This window comes from Furipterus horrens, unplaced genomic scaffold (genome assembly GCF_987537825.1).
Source record: "Furipterus horrens unplaced genomic scaffold, mFurHor1.1.pri manual_scaffold_3, whole genome shotgun sequence".
Classification (NCBI taxonomy): domain Eukaryota; kingdom Metazoa; phylum Chordata; class Mammalia; order Chiroptera; family Furipteridae; genus Furipterus; species Furipterus horrens.
In genome coordinates, this window is record NW_028327173.1 from 9,120,272 (window position 1) to 9,139,117 (window position 18,846).

The 18,846-nt window shown below is 47.0% G+C and overlaps 1 protein-coding gene across 1 annotated transcript; it reads right to left on the reverse strand.

Annotated features, from left to right (window-relative positions):
- Window positions 1–396: 396 nt before the first annotated feature.
- On the reverse strand, window positions 397–8,771 carry AGMAT (agmatinase (putative)). The gene is made up of 7 exons (XM_090268639.1): window positions 8,438–8,771; window positions 7,300–7,502; window positions 4,887–4,935; window positions 3,642–3,837; window positions 2,769–2,948; window positions 1,514–1,598; window positions 397–807 (listed from the first exon to the last, which is right to left on the reverse strand). Exons 1-7 carry the CDS (start codon window positions 8,707–8,709, stop codon window positions 734–736), a joined length of 1,059 nt encoding a protein of 352 aa, XP_090124765.1. The 5' UTR covers window positions 8,710–8,771; the 3' UTR covers window positions 397–733.
- Between the last annotated feature and the right edge of the window lie 10,075 nt (window positions 8,772–18,846).

Below are 18,846 nucleotides of genomic sequence, written 5' to 3' on the forward strand. Positions count from 1 at the left end.
TTACGAGATGATGATTTATTTGATCATGGGCACATTGTCAGCAAAACTCAATTTGCATGTAACAGCACATGGCTTAGGATCAGCCCGCCTAACTGCAGATTTCAGGAACTACTGTCAAAGAGGATGTATGGGCTAGAAGGGCAGATAATGCAAAACAGGCTTAAGGAAGTGTCACGAAGGGCTCTTTGGAGGCCAGCTGGTGTTGTCTGGTTTACAAGATGTTTCATGTACCCTCCTGGGCTTTTGAATCGGAAATTTATTAGGATATATACCTGTTAGTTTCTTTTTGTTTTTGATCATGATGGTCCTAAAACCAAATTGCAGCCCCAAGCTCCTCAGAGGGGGAGCTGTATTTAAAAGAATGATACTATAGAAATATGGAAGGTTTATACAGTATTGTTTCATAGTCTTTATTTTATTTCGTTCCTCCAATTTTTAGATAACCTTGAACTAAATTCTCCATCCCTTCCCCCTCTGTCCTCCATCATCTTTCATTACAGGAAAAGATCAGCACAGCACAAGTGCCTGTTTTTTCTGGTTAATTCATATTCCTTAGAAATGTTGACTGTTTGGATTAGGAGTTTTATTTGATGCTCTGATTTTACAGCCACCAGTGACACCTTCAGCAGAGAGTTTTATCGGCATAAACTCCTCAGTACTGACTGGTCGCCCATAAATCCTTGAACATTTGTCGTTGATGCGATCTGCTATTTTGTCCTGAAGAGCACAAGGTTCAGATGACTTGCACTTTGGGGAGAACACACAGCATCTCAAACAGCAGGTTAGCCGCCAGGAGGGCTGTGTTTCCTACAAAGAAGTAAAACCCAGAGTGAAGACCACTTCCCCAGGCCACGCCTCTTGGGGACAGCTCAGCCTTCTTCCCTTTGTCTTCCTTTCCGGGGTCCCCACCTTCCATGCCCTTCCCAGTGCTGCCCAGCCACTCCACAGACAGGCTTTCCCTGGCATTCTGCTCCATCAGTCGTTTGGAAATAGTATTCTACAATTCAGAAGTTCCTTTGCTCTGCAAACAGGTTTTCCCCCAAATGAAGACTTAACAATAATGGTGTATATTGTATTTATTGTCTAACTTTGTAGGCCTTTCTAAATTAAAATTATTGGAACAGCCTCAGCTTCAAGCATCTCTCCTAAGCCAGCTAATTCCCCACTTGATTAGTATTAATAAATATTATTTATCCTTTGAGAATTCACTTTTCCGTGAGATAACAGGATGCTGGCAGAGTGCCATTCTATCACTAAAGTACAGGCTGGCTTCTTTCCTTTGCTGACTGGTGGGCAAGCTAATAATACTTAGCTACCTTCCAGGAGCTTTGTTAGGGTTCATTAGCTCCTGTTTGTAAGGTGTGCAATAATAGGTTTATTTTTGTCACTGTAGGACAGACTCAGCAGGTTCCCCAGTTACATAGAAGGACCCATCCATCTGCTACCTATTAACTAGATTAATATAATTGAAACTAGCAGCTGCCTACAGATCATAGATTTCTTGTTTACTCACCAAAAGGATCGTATGGCGGCGAAACCTCCACAAGGTCACAACCCACCACGTTCAGGCCTTGACAACCCCGGATGATCTCCAGAGCCTGTCCAAGATCCAACCACAGGGGTAATCATTTACGATGAGAAGCACCCAGTGGATTTCTCCCACCGCGCGCCCACCTTTCGACATGGGACTATTGCTGTCCCTTAGTACACTGGCGGGTGTCACCAACGACCAATGCACAGTCCCTGCCCCTGAGGGCTGCACAGTGCAGTGATGGGGACACGCAAACCAATCATTTCAATGTCGTGCATTAAGTACTTCCAAGAAGAGCAAGCAGAGAATAGGAGAGGAATACGTAATGGCCCGAAGAGGCGGGGCAGGGCCTCCCCAGGGTGGAAACACTTAGCTCGAGAAACTGACCGAGCAGATGAGCAGGGAAGGGCAGCCCAGGCAGAGGGAAGAGGCACCAAGCCAGAAGGACCCATAGTTGGATGTGGCCAGAAGACAGGATGAGGAAGGGGACTGCTTTGTCGGAAGGAGTTCCCGTTATGCAGATGGAACGCCCAGAAGGATGACAAGCGGAGGCATGAGGGCTGTGTTCTAGCAATCTCTCCGATGGGAACTGAAAATGGCTTGGAAGACGTGTATGGCCATCCTTTCATAGAGGACGTGAGATGGTTCGTGAGGCTGACGCAGTCTTCATTCACTTCCTCACAAAACTGCGAGTACCTACGATTTGTATGTCAGTTGCTATTCTAGGCTCCAAGGACAGGGGAGTGCCCCAAGGGCCCTAACCTGGAGCTCACCTTCGCGTTACAACCACACTTCAGTTCTGCCTCCCTGCGTGTATGCTCAGCACAGCCTATGGGAAACTACTAGGCAATTTCTAAAAGTCTTGGAACTACCTTGGGAGCTAGATAATCCCGCTGTGCGTACTTGGAAAATTTAACCCCCAAAAGATAAGTCTAGTGTTCTTACGAGGGGTACTTCGATATTGTCCCCAACTGTAAGCAACTGCAGGTGGACCAGCAGCAGAAAGATCAAGTAAAGGACTATGGTATCCCAGGTAAGAAATGAGCGCCCTGTCTAAAATGATCCAGTCTTCAGTAGGTTGGTGTTCATTCCTAGGGCAGCTGTGAGAACAGTCAAGGCCTACATGCTCTGCCTTTAAAATCCTATCCTGATTCCCAAAGCCTCGCCACAAGGCCCAGGAAAGCAGGGAGTTCAAAATCCTCACCCCCAGGTACGATCCCTGGTGGAGCCTCCATACCTGACTCGGGGTGAGACCAGCAATTTCAGGTGTTCCTGTCCCTGGGGCATAGGCAGGATCCAAGCCATCAATATCAAAGCTGATGTAAAGGGGTTTGCCTCCCATCTGCTGCCTCACTTCCGCCATCAGGGGAACCAACGACTTCATCCAGCAGTCTTCCGCCAGCACCACCCGGAAGCCCTGAGGAGGGAGGGATTGAAGAGCGGGAGGCCAAGGCTTCTGCATGGCAGCGTCTACTGGGCACTTCCTATAGGCCAGCCCCGTGCTGAGCTCTCTGTGGACCCTCAGCCTTCCTGAGGAGGGAACGATCACCCCGTTTTACAGGTGAGGAAGGGAGGGACAGTGACGATGACTGGTCAAGCGGGGGAAAGCCAAAGCTGACCTCGGGAAGTGGGATCAGAGAGAAGCGTGGCGAAAGTGAGAGGGAGACACTCAGGACAGCTCGTGCTGGCGCCTCCTGAGCAGCTCTGTCCAGGGGACTGGCCTTTGCACGGACACTTGAGCCATTCCTGTTGGGTCTTGTCATATGTGTCCACCTGGGAGCCACTCTGTCCAGCGGGGTGTGAAGGTGAGAACTAAAGTGCCACTCGACTTGGGTCTGGACCCCCCCTAGCTCTCTTCCAAGCCAGCAACATCCCAGGGGCTGGTTCGTGTCTGCACGTCTCCCCACCCCAGCAATTAGAGGCCACCTCTGCCTCATGAACTAACATCCTCGCTCCTGTCTGCTCCACTTGACCCTCTGGGTGCAAACTCAGCCTTTCGTCCCCATTTTCTGAACCTGATGATTAAAGCCCCTGTTGAATCCATAGCCACCACTGAGTGGAGAGGAAGGCACTTTGCAGGCAGGGGACAGAGGGAGGGGCTGTCTGTCACCTGGCTCCGGCTGTATCTGTAGGGATCCAAAGTCATGGAAGAGCCCCTGATGCCAATCTGTACTACGCGCTTACAGTCCAGAAGTCCCTCGTCCACGCACCGGCGGAAGGGCGACCCATGATAGATCTTCTCTCCCAGGGCCTTGTCTGTTGTGTCCATGTGGGCATCCACGTGCAGCAGCCCCACAGGGCCGTGTCTGAGGGCAACAGGGCAGCTCAGAGGCCGGAGCCTCCTTACTGGGACTGAGCACAGCTGCGCTCCGGGCCACCACCACTTTATGGCCACGCACAGCCAAGGAGGGGAGACCTGGCATCAGTTACGGGCCTTGCTGGTTTCTGTCTCCAAATGACTTAGCATCTCAGAGCAATAAACTCAGAGGAGTCAGGCCGAAAATAGACCTGAGCTTTAGCTGCCACCCACTACTTAGCACCCAAAATTTTCCGCACTTTTACACGGATAGAGCTGGGAGGATGACGCCGAAGGGTTAGCTCAGAGGAGCTAAGCAGAGCTGCCCTTTCTCCAGCTGTGGCACCAAGAAGCAGCTTGGACACCCAGCTCTCTCACCATAACCTCCACCAACCCTGCTAGTCAACCAGCAGAAACATACAATCCAAAACAGTGCAAGGCAAACGCAGCTTCAAGAAAAGATTTGTACCCACCCCACCCCCTAATTAGAATTCTACCCACGTGTCCTCCTCATCTATGAATTCTGGAGCTGCCACCGACTTGGCCCATCTGTCTCTTTCGCAAACGAATGCACCCAAGTTAGTCAATCCCTGGTAGATTTCTGCTACCGTAAAAGCCAGCTTCTCCCAGCTTTCCTGGGAAAGGGGCCCTTGCAGGCAAAAAAGCAGGTCCTCTCTTCAGCAAGCAGCCCCATCGAGCCCGTCAGTATTCGGTTTTGGCCTTTGAGCAACATAGAAACAACCGGGGTTGTGTATTTCTCTAGGGGCTTATCATCCCAAAACAGAGGCAAATGCTGAGCGTGCATAACAGGGCAGACCTCGGGCCAGGGAAGGCGGCCAGAAGGGTTAATAATAGCCTCGGCTTCTTGCTGGTGACTGACGGAGACACCTGGAGCCCGACCTTAGCTTGGACCCACAGAAGCAGCTCAGTCGGGGAGTTCCCATCACCCCCAACAACCTGAGCCAGCAGAGGTCACCTGATGCCAACCAGCAGCAAACAACTTCTTCCCGAGCTCCCAAATTTTGAAACCTTGCTTGGGCGCAGACATTGGGGACTTACTTTTTGGCCATGGCTTGCAGTATAGGATATGTGATTGTGTGATCTCCACCTGCAAAGAGGAAAAAGAAAAAAAAAAAAAAAGGAAAACATCTGGAATGTGGATAAGAGGAGAGGACTGTGTATGACATAGAGCACTTTTCAATTTGCCAAATTCCGCCACCCTTCCTGTGAGACTGAAGAACTACAACCCCAGCTAAAATAAGGTTTTGTTCAATGGGGAAAGGAACACTGGGTGTTCGAAGTCACGTCATTTAAAAGAAGAAATTAAACAAATTAAGGCTTACAGGTAAAATGCCAAGAGCAGCTCTGTCCAACAGAACTTCCTGCAGGGATGCGCATGTTTTATAAACGCCCTGGCCAATATGGTGGCGTCTGATCACATGTGGCTATTAAAATGGGGCTCAGGCAGCTGAGGAACTGAATCTTTTATTTTATTTAAACCAGTAATGAATCATTTAATAATAATTTCAATTACTTTAAAATTAATTTTAATTTAAATAGCCACATGCAGCTAGGAGAGTATTTACTATGCCTAACTCTTACTAATAATAGCTAATATTTACTGAAGCTCAAAATAAGCCAAGCACGATGCTGGGCCTTTTGTATGCGTTTTCATTATATGTCCTTCACACAATAGAATGTGTTAGGTGGTGGTGGTGTTCTTATTCTTACTCCCATTTTACAGATGAGGAAATGAGGCATAAAGTAGTTGGTGGCATGTGGAGCTGAGACTTCAAACCAGGCCATCCACAAACCACCATGCTTTGCAAGCCAGGCTCTCTATTTTGGCAACATTTTCTAACTTTGCTGTTTGGGAAAAGGTCCCTGTCATTTTAACTCTTTGTGAACCAGAAGAGAAAGAGACGCTACAGTGAGAGTGGGCAGGGTGGGGGAGGGGAAGGGAAAACCTGCATTGGCATAGGCCCTGAAAAGGAGGACACCGCCCTGTGTAGTTGTCTCAACGTCATTAACACAATGTCCTTGAAATAGTTCAAAAGTCACACTGAGCCCCTGTTGGCAGTCTTCCCCAGGCCTGGGACAAAGGTGAAGTGAGTGAAGTGGGTGATGCAAAATTTAAGGGATGCCAAAAACCTCAGTAATCAAGATAAATGCTCTTTTTAAAAATAAAAATTGCCCTGGCTGGTGTAGCTCAGTGGATCAAGTGCCAGCCTGCAAACCAAAGGGTCTCCGGTTTGATTCCCAGTCAGGGCACCTGCCTGGGTTGCGGGCCAGGTCCCTGGTTGGGGTCATGTGAGAAGCAACCACACATTGATGTTTTTTTCCCTCACTTCCTCCCTCCCTTCCCCTCTCTCTAAAAATAAATACCATCTTTAAAAAAATAATAGAGTGCGGTGACGCGACCGATCCCGGAGAAGCCGGCGGGAGCCCCGGGGAGAGTTCTCTTTTCTTCGTGAAGGGCAGGGCTCCCTGGAATGGGTTTGCCCCGAGAGAGGGGCCCGTGCCTTGGAAAGCGTCGCGGAAAAAAAAATAAAATAAAATATAGAAAATAAAAACTCATGCAAAAATAATCCATGATAGGCATGCTCTCCCTCTCAGAAGCAGGCCCACATCCTTCTACCCTCTCAGGCGTGCATCTCCTAAACCCTAAGGGTCCCCACAAGACTTGCAACCAGGGGAGCAGCAGGCAGTGACATCTCATCCGGGACTAACTAGCTGAACCTTTCCCTAAGGCCCCTTTTTTCAGACTTCCCAGTGAGCCAAGGCAGCCCCACCTAGGCTCTCCTGTTGCTTTTTCTATGCTAAGCCCTTGTTTCACTGTCCCCAGCTTTAGTAAACATACTCTCAAAATAAAAAATAAAAGATAATAAATTTTAAAGAAGAATGGGGCCAATAACTGTGCTGTTCTGAGCCACAGTGGAACCCAAGGCCAAAGGGGGAAATGAGTAATACTGTTGCCTTTTACGGCACCCCTTAAATTGTGCAGAGAGGCGAACGCCCCACTTGCCTCGCCCTGGTCTAGTCCTCTCTCATACTAGTCTGGCATTTAAATATCCTCTCCTCAGAGGTTCAAATACATGAATTAATAATGTTCTCGCCCTGGCTGGTGTGGCTCAGTGGATGGAGCGCCCGCCTGCAAACCGAAGGCTCGCCAGTTCAATTCCCAGTCAGGGCACATGCCTGGGTTGCAGCCCAGGTCCCCAACTGGGGGTGTGTGAGAGACAGCCAGTCAATGTTTCTCTCAAAGCACATCAATGTCTCTTTTCCTCTCTTTCATCTTTTCCTCCCCTCTCTCTAAAAAGTAAATAAATAAAATCTTTAAAAAAAATAATGTTCTCTCTCCTACTGTCTCCACATTCACAGCGGCTTGCTCTGGAGAAGGAGCCGTACTCCGGCCAATAGTAAATAGTCCCTGAGCACAGCGACCTGCACTAGCCCTTGCGGATGCCCTTACCCAAGGTCAGAGGAACACAGCCAGAAGCCACAATTTTCTGATAGGCCTCTTGAATTAGGCGGCAGCTGTCCTGAAGGTTGTAAAGATTGACGTTCACATCGCCTAGGTCTGCGACCATGAGGGACTGGAAGGGGAGGGCCCCTGTGCTAGGGTTGATTGTCCGAAGCATCACTGATTCTTCCCGGATCCGTCGGGGTCCAAATCTGGAAGAGGAAGAAGGAATATCCTGTGAGCACCCCTAAAGGCTTAGAGACCCTTCCTAGGTAGGGGCTTCTCAGCCTTTGCAATGGCGACATCTGGGGCTGGATGTTGTGGGGAGCCACCTTATGCATTGCAGGATGTATAACAGCATCCTGATCTCTCCGCACTAGATGCCAGTAGCACCCCTTCCCCCAAGTTCTGACAACCAAAAATGCCTCCAGACACTGCCAAATGGCCCTTGGGGGGCAAAATAACCCTGGTCCAGAACCACTGTTCCAGGCCACGCATTGAAGAGATGAAAGGCACAGATTTCGGAGCCCACCCATCCCTACCTACTAAATGGCAGGGATCATTTAATCTCCCTGAGCCTCAGTTTTTCTAATCTGTAAAATAATAATAATATTTACCTTGCCGCATTGTTGTAAGAATTAAATGAGATGATCTATACAAAGTGCCTTCCTCTTAGTAGACATTTAATAAATGGTGGCATTTATCATTCAGACCAGTAATCAGATGTATTGTTGCTGAGCTTAATTAGAAATAGCTGAAGCTCAGTAATTAGGAAAATGGTTTTCACTTTTCTGATTTGCACTTAAGAAAACTGCCTTAATTTGAGCAATCCTTGAAGCAGGTGACATCCAGAGGTTTGGGGAAGGCGTAGCCAGCTGCTTCTCTTCTCAAATACCCCCAGCCTCCATCCCAGCAAGGCCTGGGGATCAGGGCCTAGAGAGGGATCCCCTTTCTTTACCAATGGGTGCCACACGTGTTGAGCCCTCGGGTTCAACAAGGGAAATTAACTCTCAAACAATTAGGGTCACTTTGGAGCCAGGCACCAGCTTCCAACCTGACCCCGATGAGCAGAGGCGCCCGTGCGGCTTCCGTGCCCGGTGGCCCTCCGGTTCTCTAGCCACGTGTCCCTGAGTCCTCTGGGCCTTACCTCGCCCCGGGCCGGTTGGAGGTCCCAATGTCCAGGGGCACCCCGATGAAGGCAGCATCCAGCCCCTCAGGGGAGGTCTGCACCGGCAGCCGCATCATGGAACAGACGCCCACGGTCCGGGCCACGGAGTCGGAGCTGGGGGGCTGGTTCGGCGGGGTGTCGGAGGCCTGGCGGCTGGGGCTGCGGCAACGGTCACAGGGCCCCGCGGCCGGGCGCGTGGCCCCGCCGGTCCCCGGGCCCCGCGCGCAGCGGGACACCAGCAGTCGCAGCATGCCGCCGTCCGCCCGAGCGGGCTCGTCCCCCGCAGCGCCCAGGTTGCTGGTGCCAGCGACCGAGCCGCCGAGCTCAAAGGGCAGGGGCGCCCAGTGGATCAAGGGCGGGGGAGGGGCCCCAGGGACCCGGCCGTTCTTCCCTACACCCCCTTCTGGACTTTGACCTCTGGCTTCTCTGGTCAATGAAGCCAAGCCAGGGGCTTCCTGTTCACGTCCATCCGCACTGACCAGGTAATGTCTGCGCCTCCCAAGGCCCTTGGCAGCTTCTCCTATTCAGAGAAATCTTTTTTAAAACCCAAAAGATTAGAAAAGAACTTTCTCTATAAACGAGAGAAATTAGAAATGCATTAAAAAATAATAATGTATCAAGAAATGTCTGTGTAGGATTCTCAGGAAGCTGCGAGTCTTTCTAAATAAACTTTTTAAAAAAGGAATTAGAGCAAGCCCACTAGTCTGCAGCCCTCTTCATTTCTAAGGGAGGGGGGAGTCACGTGGGAAAAGGGAAGGGATTTGTCATGCAATTATGTGAGCTACTTAGTGGGATATATTTTTTAATCTCTAGAGGTTGAGATTGAATGGGAAAGGCGTTAGTGTGCATTAAATCATAACCTTTACAGGAAAGTCATGCATTGAATCCCACCCCCGCCAGCCCTCACTCTGCAGAACAGAGCAGTTTCTTAGTGGTCAGTAATGGATATTCGGGGTGAGAAGAGGTCAGAAGAGGCTGCGTAGGAAGCAGGTCCCCACCTTTTCTGGAACAAATACAACAATCTTTTGGTTATCCTCTTAACACCCCTACGCGCAGACTCTACCACGATCTCTCATATTGCTTATCCTGAATGTCTCGCTTTCTTACTCCTGGTTTTTCTTTTATTCTTCTCATAAATAGTTAAGTGCCTACTATGTGCCAGGCACTAAGTGACAATGACTCCAACTTCTCTCCATCATTCGCTGCTGCTGAATACTCCCTTCCGTTAACCTTTCCTCAGGTGGCTTCTCTGAGCAGGTGTGCCCCCGCTCTCCTTACACCTCTGTGACCCGCAGGCCAGTAATTCACAGCCCAAATTTCAGCCCTGCGCTCCAGTCGCCCATCTGCTAACTCCCCACCGGGATGTTTTGACAACACCTCAGGCGGGGAGTCAGAGACTTTCCACCTCCTTGTCTTGGAACCTGCCCTCTGCCCCATCCTTCGGTAAGTCAGTCCTGACGGTGTCCTTCCTGCAAGCCCTCCCTCCACTCCTTTCCCCTGCTGCTCCGCTGGTTCGGGCCCTCCCACCTCTGGCTTTCGAACCTGGACGCACCACTGCCAGCATCACATACACTTCTCTGCCAGGGCACATTTCCTGAAGCCTGCCCACCTTTCTAATCATAGTTCCCCTTTCGCATCTTCATGTACTTGTCCTTCCAGCCGTTGTTCACCTTCCACAGCCCCACTGTCTTGCCCCCCAACTTTGCTCATGCCATATCCTCTGCCTGGAATCCTCTCGCCTCCGCTCCCAGCTCCACGTGCCCAGCATTCAGCAGAAGCCCATGCCTAAACCACTCTGAAACTCTCTTGAAACATTAACAATTTTCTACTTAAGATAAGTATGGGATCTGGAATCAGGGGGAAAATGTTAAATTCATGTATCTCAGTCATTTATAGCAGAAGAGAGTGGTCATCCCCATCCCTGCAGGTCCAGGGCGGGAGGTGGGTGTTGCATAGTTCAAAGCTGCCCTCCATTAAGTACAATGTTTCTTTGAAGTTTCATATTTGAAATCTTGCAAATTTGTGGAAAGTTTTCAATTTCATAACACATATCTCTTTTAGCATAAAAATATTTTATATTATTTACCAGTTAAATTGTCTCCCAAAACTTCCAAGTAAAGCTGTCATTCCAATAACCTATTAACTCAGCCCACCAGTGTGTACATCCCTGAGGCACCCAGCTGGGGAAGTGTGGACTTAGCATGTCAACTGGAGCAACTCACCCTTTCGAATCTACTGCCTGTTCTGTAGAATGGGATGATAGTCCTTCCTGGTTGTTCTTACGAGGATTCAATGAGGGCCGCGCTGGGAGAGCCTTGTAAGGCTCACGTTGATATCCTATTAGGTAGTGTTGTCATTCAATGCTTTATTTCCTCTACTGCAGAGAGTCCTGACCAGCGGTCATAGCACACTGGTGTATTACAATTGGGTCACAGGTAGGACACGACATAAAGGTCTGTGGCCCTAAGGGCCGCCAGCTGAGTCAGTCACTTCTGGGTAATCCAAGAAGAGGATGATGCAAGCAGAGCACAGTCTGACATCCTGCCCTGCGATCCCCACAAACACACAGCCAGACCAGTGTCATTTGCTGCTTGCCATGTGTCCCCACCTGGGCATCCACCTCAGAGGCCAGCTAAAGAGTACACACCCTGCTAGAGGAGTTGAGTCCCAGGAGCCCAAGGAGGAGGAGCAACAACCCAAGGTGCAGGGGGGAAGGGGCTAGGAGACTGATTGGGGGGTCTGGCCAGAGCCGCACCAGATGGCTGACCCAAATCTGTCTTCACAGAGTTATCATGTATTTCCACCAATTTTGGCTGGTGCCCAAGCAGTGTCCAAGCTAACGTCAGAGTGACTGCTCTAGCAATGCTTCTGGGCATGGTGATATTAAAAATATTTAACATCTGAGATAGCACAGACATTGGCCAATCAGAACAGAAACCAGCTAGCCATAAACAGTGAATAGCAGTACATACCAAGGGGATATCAAACCTGAAGGAACATGGTTTTTTTGTTGTTGTTTTTTTCATTTTTTTAATTGTTCTATTACAGTTTCCCCATTTTTCCCACATTGCTCTCCCCTGCCCTGCCCACCTCCCCCTTCTCCCACAGTCAATCCCCACCCTGTTGGCCACGCCCTTGGGTAATTTATACGTGTTCCTTGACTAGACCCTTCCCCTTCTTTCCATCCTTCTCCTCCACCCCTCTCCCCTCTGGTCACTGTCAGTCTGTTCCTTGTTTCCATGCCTCTGGTTCTATTTTGCTCATTTGTTTGTGTTGTTCATTAGGTTCCTGTATTAGATGAGATCATCTGTCTTTCGCCTCCTGGCTTATTTCACTTAGCATAATACTCTCCAGTTCCATCCATGTTGTCGCAGAAGGTAGGAGTTCTGAAGGAACATGTTTTAAATCAGAGTTATATCGTTATTTTAAAATGCTTGCCATGATTTTGATTGGATTCAAAATCAATTAATATTATAAGATATTTCAATTACACAATGGATACTGAAAAAAAAGACATTTCTTTAAATATTTTAACTTTTGTAATTTTTTAATGTTAAAATGTTTTAAATTTTTATTGCCTAGTTGAATTTCTAATTATTTACAGCTGTCAGAAACTTGAAGTGACCCTCCTTAAAAAGTCCTGATCATTACTGCATATAGCCATTTAAAGCATAAAACCTGATATTAAAAAGTTATATTCATTGAAGAAAGCTAAAATTTTGAAAATACTTTATTTAGAAATTTTGTAAAAACTCAATATTTAATGCTGTCTCTAATACATTCATTTTCTGTTTCAAAACATGATTTGTATAATATGTAGAAAATGTAATTAACTGTTTTTTACCCAACACATACAAATGCCCCTCAATCCCCACCCCCAGTTCACCTCAGTGGGACATACAGTTGTATCATTTTCTCTGTGCCGTGACAGAATAAAGGCTCTAAAGCACCTATTCTAATAAACTATAAGTTCCAATACCTGCTTCATCCTTTAAGCCAGCCTCTCAGTGCAGTGCCTTGTAAAAAAAAAAAAAGGTAATAAATGTTTGCTGAGCAAGTGAATGAACAGATCATCTGGAAGCTGTGGAGAGCAGCACTGGGGTGATTACTATTTCATCCAAAAAACTGTGATAGCCAAAGAGAATGAAGAAAACACCACGTACATTTCAGCTGTCTGCATGGATCCCCTTTGGCCTAGTGCATGAGGCAAGGATTCCATAGAAGGAGACAACACCTTGAACTTGTCTGTGCCTGCACAAGCTCAGGAATGATCTTGCAGCAACTCCAGCCTCCCCAAGACACCTGACATGTACCTTTACCTTCCTTGTTCCCTGGCCCTAAAGAAAAATACAGGCATTTTTTAGCGTGTTCAGAATACTTTCATCAAAGCTTATCTAAATCTTCACTCTTCCACTTCTTTTATCTGGAAACTGACACACTCAGCCATGCCTCAGGGAATACTTTACACACTCACATGGAGTTCTCCCCAGTAACAGAAAAGAAGAACATGTAGTATTTGAATATGAGATTGGTTGGTTAGACTCTCTATTCAGCTTGTTGAATGAACATCTGCAGCCTGATAAATCTGACCACTTTTATCCAGACACCAAAGGAATTGGCCCTCTTGGTCTCTCTCTATTAAAAATGAGAAAGGGAGGGCAGAGCGTGAATTTATCTAAGGAAAGAGCCACCCAGTCAAATTTAAAGAATATCACGTTATGCAGTTTCAAAGTCAAGCCAGGAGAGGGCACAGAAAACGTCTGCTTGATCAGCTAATAAAGAAGAATTCAGGAAATGGAAAGAGCCCTCCTTCAGTCACCCATCAGGAGACACACAGTTGAGCTGGTTAGTCAGCCTGGTTTCATCCTGAGACCTCAACAATTTTATTATAAAGTAGGCTATCTTAATATAATCTCGGCAGCATTTAATTTCTTTTTCTTGAAGAAAAGGTTCAGGTTTTTGCAAGCCCCAGCCAGTTTCCTATGCATTTCTTTTCCATGGCATCCTCTTTGCCTCTCTGAGCAAGTCAGCTGCTTCTGGGCAGCTCCCCTTCGCCTGCAAAGTGGAGACTGTAAGAGCAAACCTTTTCCGACTTCTGGTGATGCTGCAGAGCCAAAATCACACCATCAACCTGGTCCTTAGAGAGAGAGGCATTAGACTAATGCAGGGGCCGGTTATTAATTATAAACTCTATACTCTGGGTAAACAGATCTGACTTGAGCTTCTGGTAAAACTGAATATTCAATAATTGATGACTAAAGGGACTGTCGCTTAAAACTTGAGTGTCTAAAGTGACACAAAGTCATGGGACACACGGGAAAATGCTGTCGAGACAAATCCATCTAGGAGCCAACTCATGCTCAGCAGTTCAACATCATTATACGTGTTTGGAAGGTAAGAAAGAATACTTGAAGTAGATAGAGACCTCGTATAAATAAAGCAGGTGTGATGCAATGCAGTGTAATAAAATCAATGGTACGATAAAGTTGCTGTTGTTTTAGTAAGACTTGCTTTTACATCCCAATTTCCTTCTGAGTGCAACATGATATATATCACACCTCATCTGTCCATCCAATTATCCCAGAAAAGAAATAATACATATTATTTATACCCAGAAAGGAAACTGAAGTGCCAAGCCAGCAATGTCACTGGATGTTGCAAATCAACTTCCTCTCCAGGATCCAGAATTAGAGATGGTTTCCCTGGTTGGGAGAGAAGGGAGTGTCATTACTTATCCGGCTGCCGAGAGGATAAAAGTATTCCCCCGTATTGACATCACTCCCATTGCTGCTATCAAAACTATTTCAGAGCTTCACTTAAGTGTCAGATCCAGGCTCCAAGTGTTCACTTCATTTCTTAAAACTGGTTCCTGGAACCATGACCAGCAGCTGTGCGTCTCAGCTCAGAGTTCAAATAGACCCGGAATTCAGGCTTTCTGATTTCTAACCTAACATCCTATTCTCTACCTTGTGGATGGGTCAAAGAGACCCCCTTTTTTTTTTTTTTCTCTTGTTACAATCCTTTATTTTCTCTCACTTTTAATTAAAAATTTTAAATCTTCCTTTAAAGATCTTTATTTTTTCTGATTACAAAAGCAATACACGTGTGTTGAACAAAGTGAAAGGCCACCATAGTCTACACCTACTGAATCAAGGTTATATTTCAATGCATATAAAGCTTTTGGAAAAATCATAGCTGGGTTCAGCACATATGAAGTGGTTGGCAACTTCCTTTCTCACCTTAAAATGTTTTGGAAATCTTTAAGATAAGCTTTTTAAAAACTCTGCTTTATTGAGGTGTAATTTACATATTCAATACCACAAAATTTACCTATTCTTAAGTGTACAACTCAATTATTTTTATAAACTGATGCAAACATCGCCACAGCCCAGTTTTAGAATATTTCCATTATCCCCAAAAGTTCCCTCATGCTTGTAAAGGGTGCATTTTTGTGGATAATTATAATCATGAATAACAAGTCCCAGAAATTTCCATCCTGCCTAGCTTTCATTTCCTGCTGGCAGACAAGAAGAAAATTGCAAAAGCCCATCAACAAATGCTGGAAGAAGACACCATAAGCTGATCGACAGCTGTTTGCTCAAAATAGTTTATTCATCCTCTCCAGCTTTACTGAGTGGCAGCCAAGTGCCAGGCTATTGGTTAAGTCTGCAGTAATATAAAGACAAGATAATAAGCTGTCTTCTCCTGGAATAAGTTGAATTTCAATGCTGAGTTCGACAGTGTGCAACCTAACTTAAGAGTTTCAATCTTCAATGGTTTGGAATGGTAAGTGTTCCAGATGGGTATGATATCTAGACTTCCACTTCTAGAAGTCAAGATAGGGATACAGGAACCAGATATACTTTCCCACTTAAAGCAGCCAAAAGAGGGAAAAAAAAAAAAAAGAAAAAAAAAAGAAAAGAAAAGAAACAATGGGTTTTCAATACAGTGGATATCAAGCCACCAAAGGCAGGAACCCCTGAGGAAAAGAAAACAAACGAGGTGAGCCCCAGAACTGCCCCAGTTTACTGCCTTGAGTTTCCAGGCTACAGTGCAGGGAAGGAAACTGAGGCATATCTCAGTGGCATCCCTGATTTGAGGAGACAGAGCTTAGAGTCCAGGGAGACCAAGGCTGCTAGAGTTCATAAAACAGGGTGCCAGAGAGGGGGGAGCTGTACAGGGACAGAGAGAGAACCCCAGAGACCCATAGAGGGTCCTCTTCTAGTACAGTATTCGCAAAACTGCATCAATTCTATTAATCATTATACTGGGTTCCTAGATATCTAATTTTTCCTACATCATTTAAAATTTCTTCTCTTATAAATATAGTATAAATTGGAGAGGCTTCATGGCTTAGTCTCTGTGTTCAGAACTTCAAGTGTGTTCTCACTGATGAAACTTTTAAAAGAACCAAAGGACTGGAGATGCTTGGTGAGTGAGTGGGAATCAACTTTGGATGCATGGATCCTCTGAGTTAAATATGTCCTTCAAAGTCAGAGGGAATGTCACCTTCTTTATTTAGTTAAAGGCTTTTTATTTATTTATTTATTTATTTATTTATTTATTTATTTATTTATTTTTAGAGAGAGGGGAAAGGAGAGAGGGAGAGAAACATCACTGTGTGGTTGCCTCTCACTCGCGCCCCCAATTGGGGACCTGATGTGCAACCTAGTTATGTGCCCTGACTGGGAATCGAACCAGCGATAAAGGCTTTTAAGAACAAAAAGTTTGATAGTTTTAAGTATGTTACTTTAAATAGTGTGAATTCTCAGATGATCAAACTAACCAAAATGAATCCTGTATAGAAATAGTGTGTGGACTATATGCTTTTGGTCATTTCCATCCAAGGACTTCCCCTTCACATGTAACTAAAAGTTCGCAGATGTTAAGAAATTGCTGTTTGGTGCCCTGACTGGGTAGCTCAGTTAGTTAGAGCGGCCTCAGGATACACTGAGGTTGTGGGTTCGATCCCTGGTCAGGGTACATATAAGAATCAAACAATAAATGTATAAATAAGTGAAACAACAAATTGATGTTTCTCTCTCTTTCCCTCCCTTTCTCTCTCTAAAATCGGTAACACTGCTGTTCAGGCATAAAGTCAGATACAGAAAGGAGGCAGTTGAGCCATTAGCTAGGAATAACAATTATATAGGACTATTGCTATTCAATGTATGCAGAGGCCAACAGCATCACCTGCACCTGGGAGCTTGTTGGACATGCAGAAACTTTCAGCTCTTCAGACCTAAAGATTCACAACACACATTTTAACGAGACCCCCCAAGTGGTTGTGCTACGCATTCAAGATTGAGAAGCACTGATGCCTGGGAAATAATTTCTCTGATCATGTTTCCTTACGCATTAAAAAAAACGGGTAGTGAAACCTGCCCACCTTATTTCACAGGTTCATGATTAGAATGAAATGCAACCCAATCCAAATATAAGTTAGGTACACATGAAATATCAAACTCTCTAAGTTACATACAAGCCACAGGCACACTACAAGTATTTCTGGATTGAAAATACTGAACGGTAAATAGACTGCCACTATTATTAGAAATATCAAAGGCCTTTTTATTTTTTAAATGTTAAGTACAGCCCTGGTTGGTGTGATTGAGTGCCTGCCTGCAAACCATAGGGTCATGGGTTCGATTCCCAGTCAGGGCACATGCCTAGATTGCAGGCCACCCAGCCATCAGGTGGAACAGGAGCCCGCGGATGCCGGGACGCCGCCCGGGTTCCAGCCTCAAAGCGCAACGGTGCGGGGAAAAGGGCGCCATCGGGGCTTTCGCCAGAGTGAAGACCGCAGCCGCTAAAAGGCCTCGCAGACACCAGCACATCAAAGAATAAGAGCTGGCTCTGAAGTTCACGGCACTAAGTCCCAAGATAAAGCCAAACAGTGGAAGACCGGCGGGAGCCGGGGTCGCCTAGCAACCAGGAGTCCAGAGCACGGACGCCAGTCATTGGCCAGCGTGCGTCACGTGAGCAGGCGCCACTGCCCTCTGGGAGATTACCCCGCAGGCCCCTGATGCGGCTCAGGCGCGTTAGCACGAGGCTCACGACTTTTGGGGTGACGTGTCCTTCTCTAGGGAATCCGCTTCGGCATTGCACGAAGTCGGGGCTTGGCTGGGGTGACCAGAGAGGGACAAACCGGGCAATTTAGACCTTCCTGCGCCAGCTATAGAGAAGCGATGCAACGGTGGTACATTGCGCTCATGAGGCTGGTCTGGTCGTGGGGGAGCATTTCCTGAGATGAGGACGCGTGAGATGCTGAAGTCTGCCCCCCCCCCCAATCCCCGAAGAAATCTTTGACCAACTAGTTCAACAAGAGTCGTGAGTGACAAAGTGCGGAAATTAGGGATGTTAAGGATGTTAAGGATATTGCGTCGGGCAGTGCATTCAGCGCAGGCTTCAACAGAGAGGCGACATCAAGGCAACGGTTCTGCAGGGGAGGCCCGGGCGCTTCTTGCCGAGGCCGTTACTGAAGTCGAGCTTCCGTTGTGAATTTAGAGGGCTGCTTCAGCTTCTCCTGAGCGAGGGGGCAGAGCCAGTCATCCGCACGTCAGTTCGCGGAATCTAGGTCGCAGCGTGCACTCGAGGATGCGTGAGGACCCCGCCACAGGCCCGTGAGGCCTGGCCAAGAAAACGTCGAGTATGAATGGGATTTGAGGAGGTAATCAGCATGGCCCAGCCTTTCTTCTTTAAAACTTCCCCGGAGGTTGTCGGCGCTACCATCCTTGCATTCCAATCAGTTTCCCTCCAGCAAGCAGAGGAATTTCAAGTCGCATGTCCGCCTTGTGCCGTCCTTGATACCTTTCTTCCATACCCCGATTTCAACACATCAGCACGTCCTCTTGGCCCTTCCTTCAAAATGAGCTCAGAATCTGACCACTTCTCGCTACTACACGCCAACCAGCCCGGTCACACCCCCGTGATCTTCCACCTGAGTTACTGCACCCGCCTCCTCACTAGTCCCCTCCTGCCTTCCTCCACAGGTCAGCCAAAGTGACCTTTTAACACGCACAAGACGCCCTGTCACTTATACGCGCAACACCCTCCCGTGGTTCTTTCTCAGGCAGTAAAAGCCAAGGTCCTTAAACAGAATCTAGTCCCATGGGCTCTTATCCACTCTCCTCATTCATTGTCCTCCAAAGTGCTGTTCTTCATGTTTTTTCTTGAACGGGGTAAGTATGCTTCCGTGTTCAGGACTTTACACTTGCTGTCACCTGTTTGGAGTATTCTCACTTGACGCCTACATGACTCACTTCTTTACTTCATTCATCTGCTTAGATGTTACCTTATAAGACAGATTTTTCCGGACCACCCTGTGTAAAGTAGCAACACTGCATACACCGGTTTCCCACCCCTTCCCAGCACTCCCTTTCTGCTGC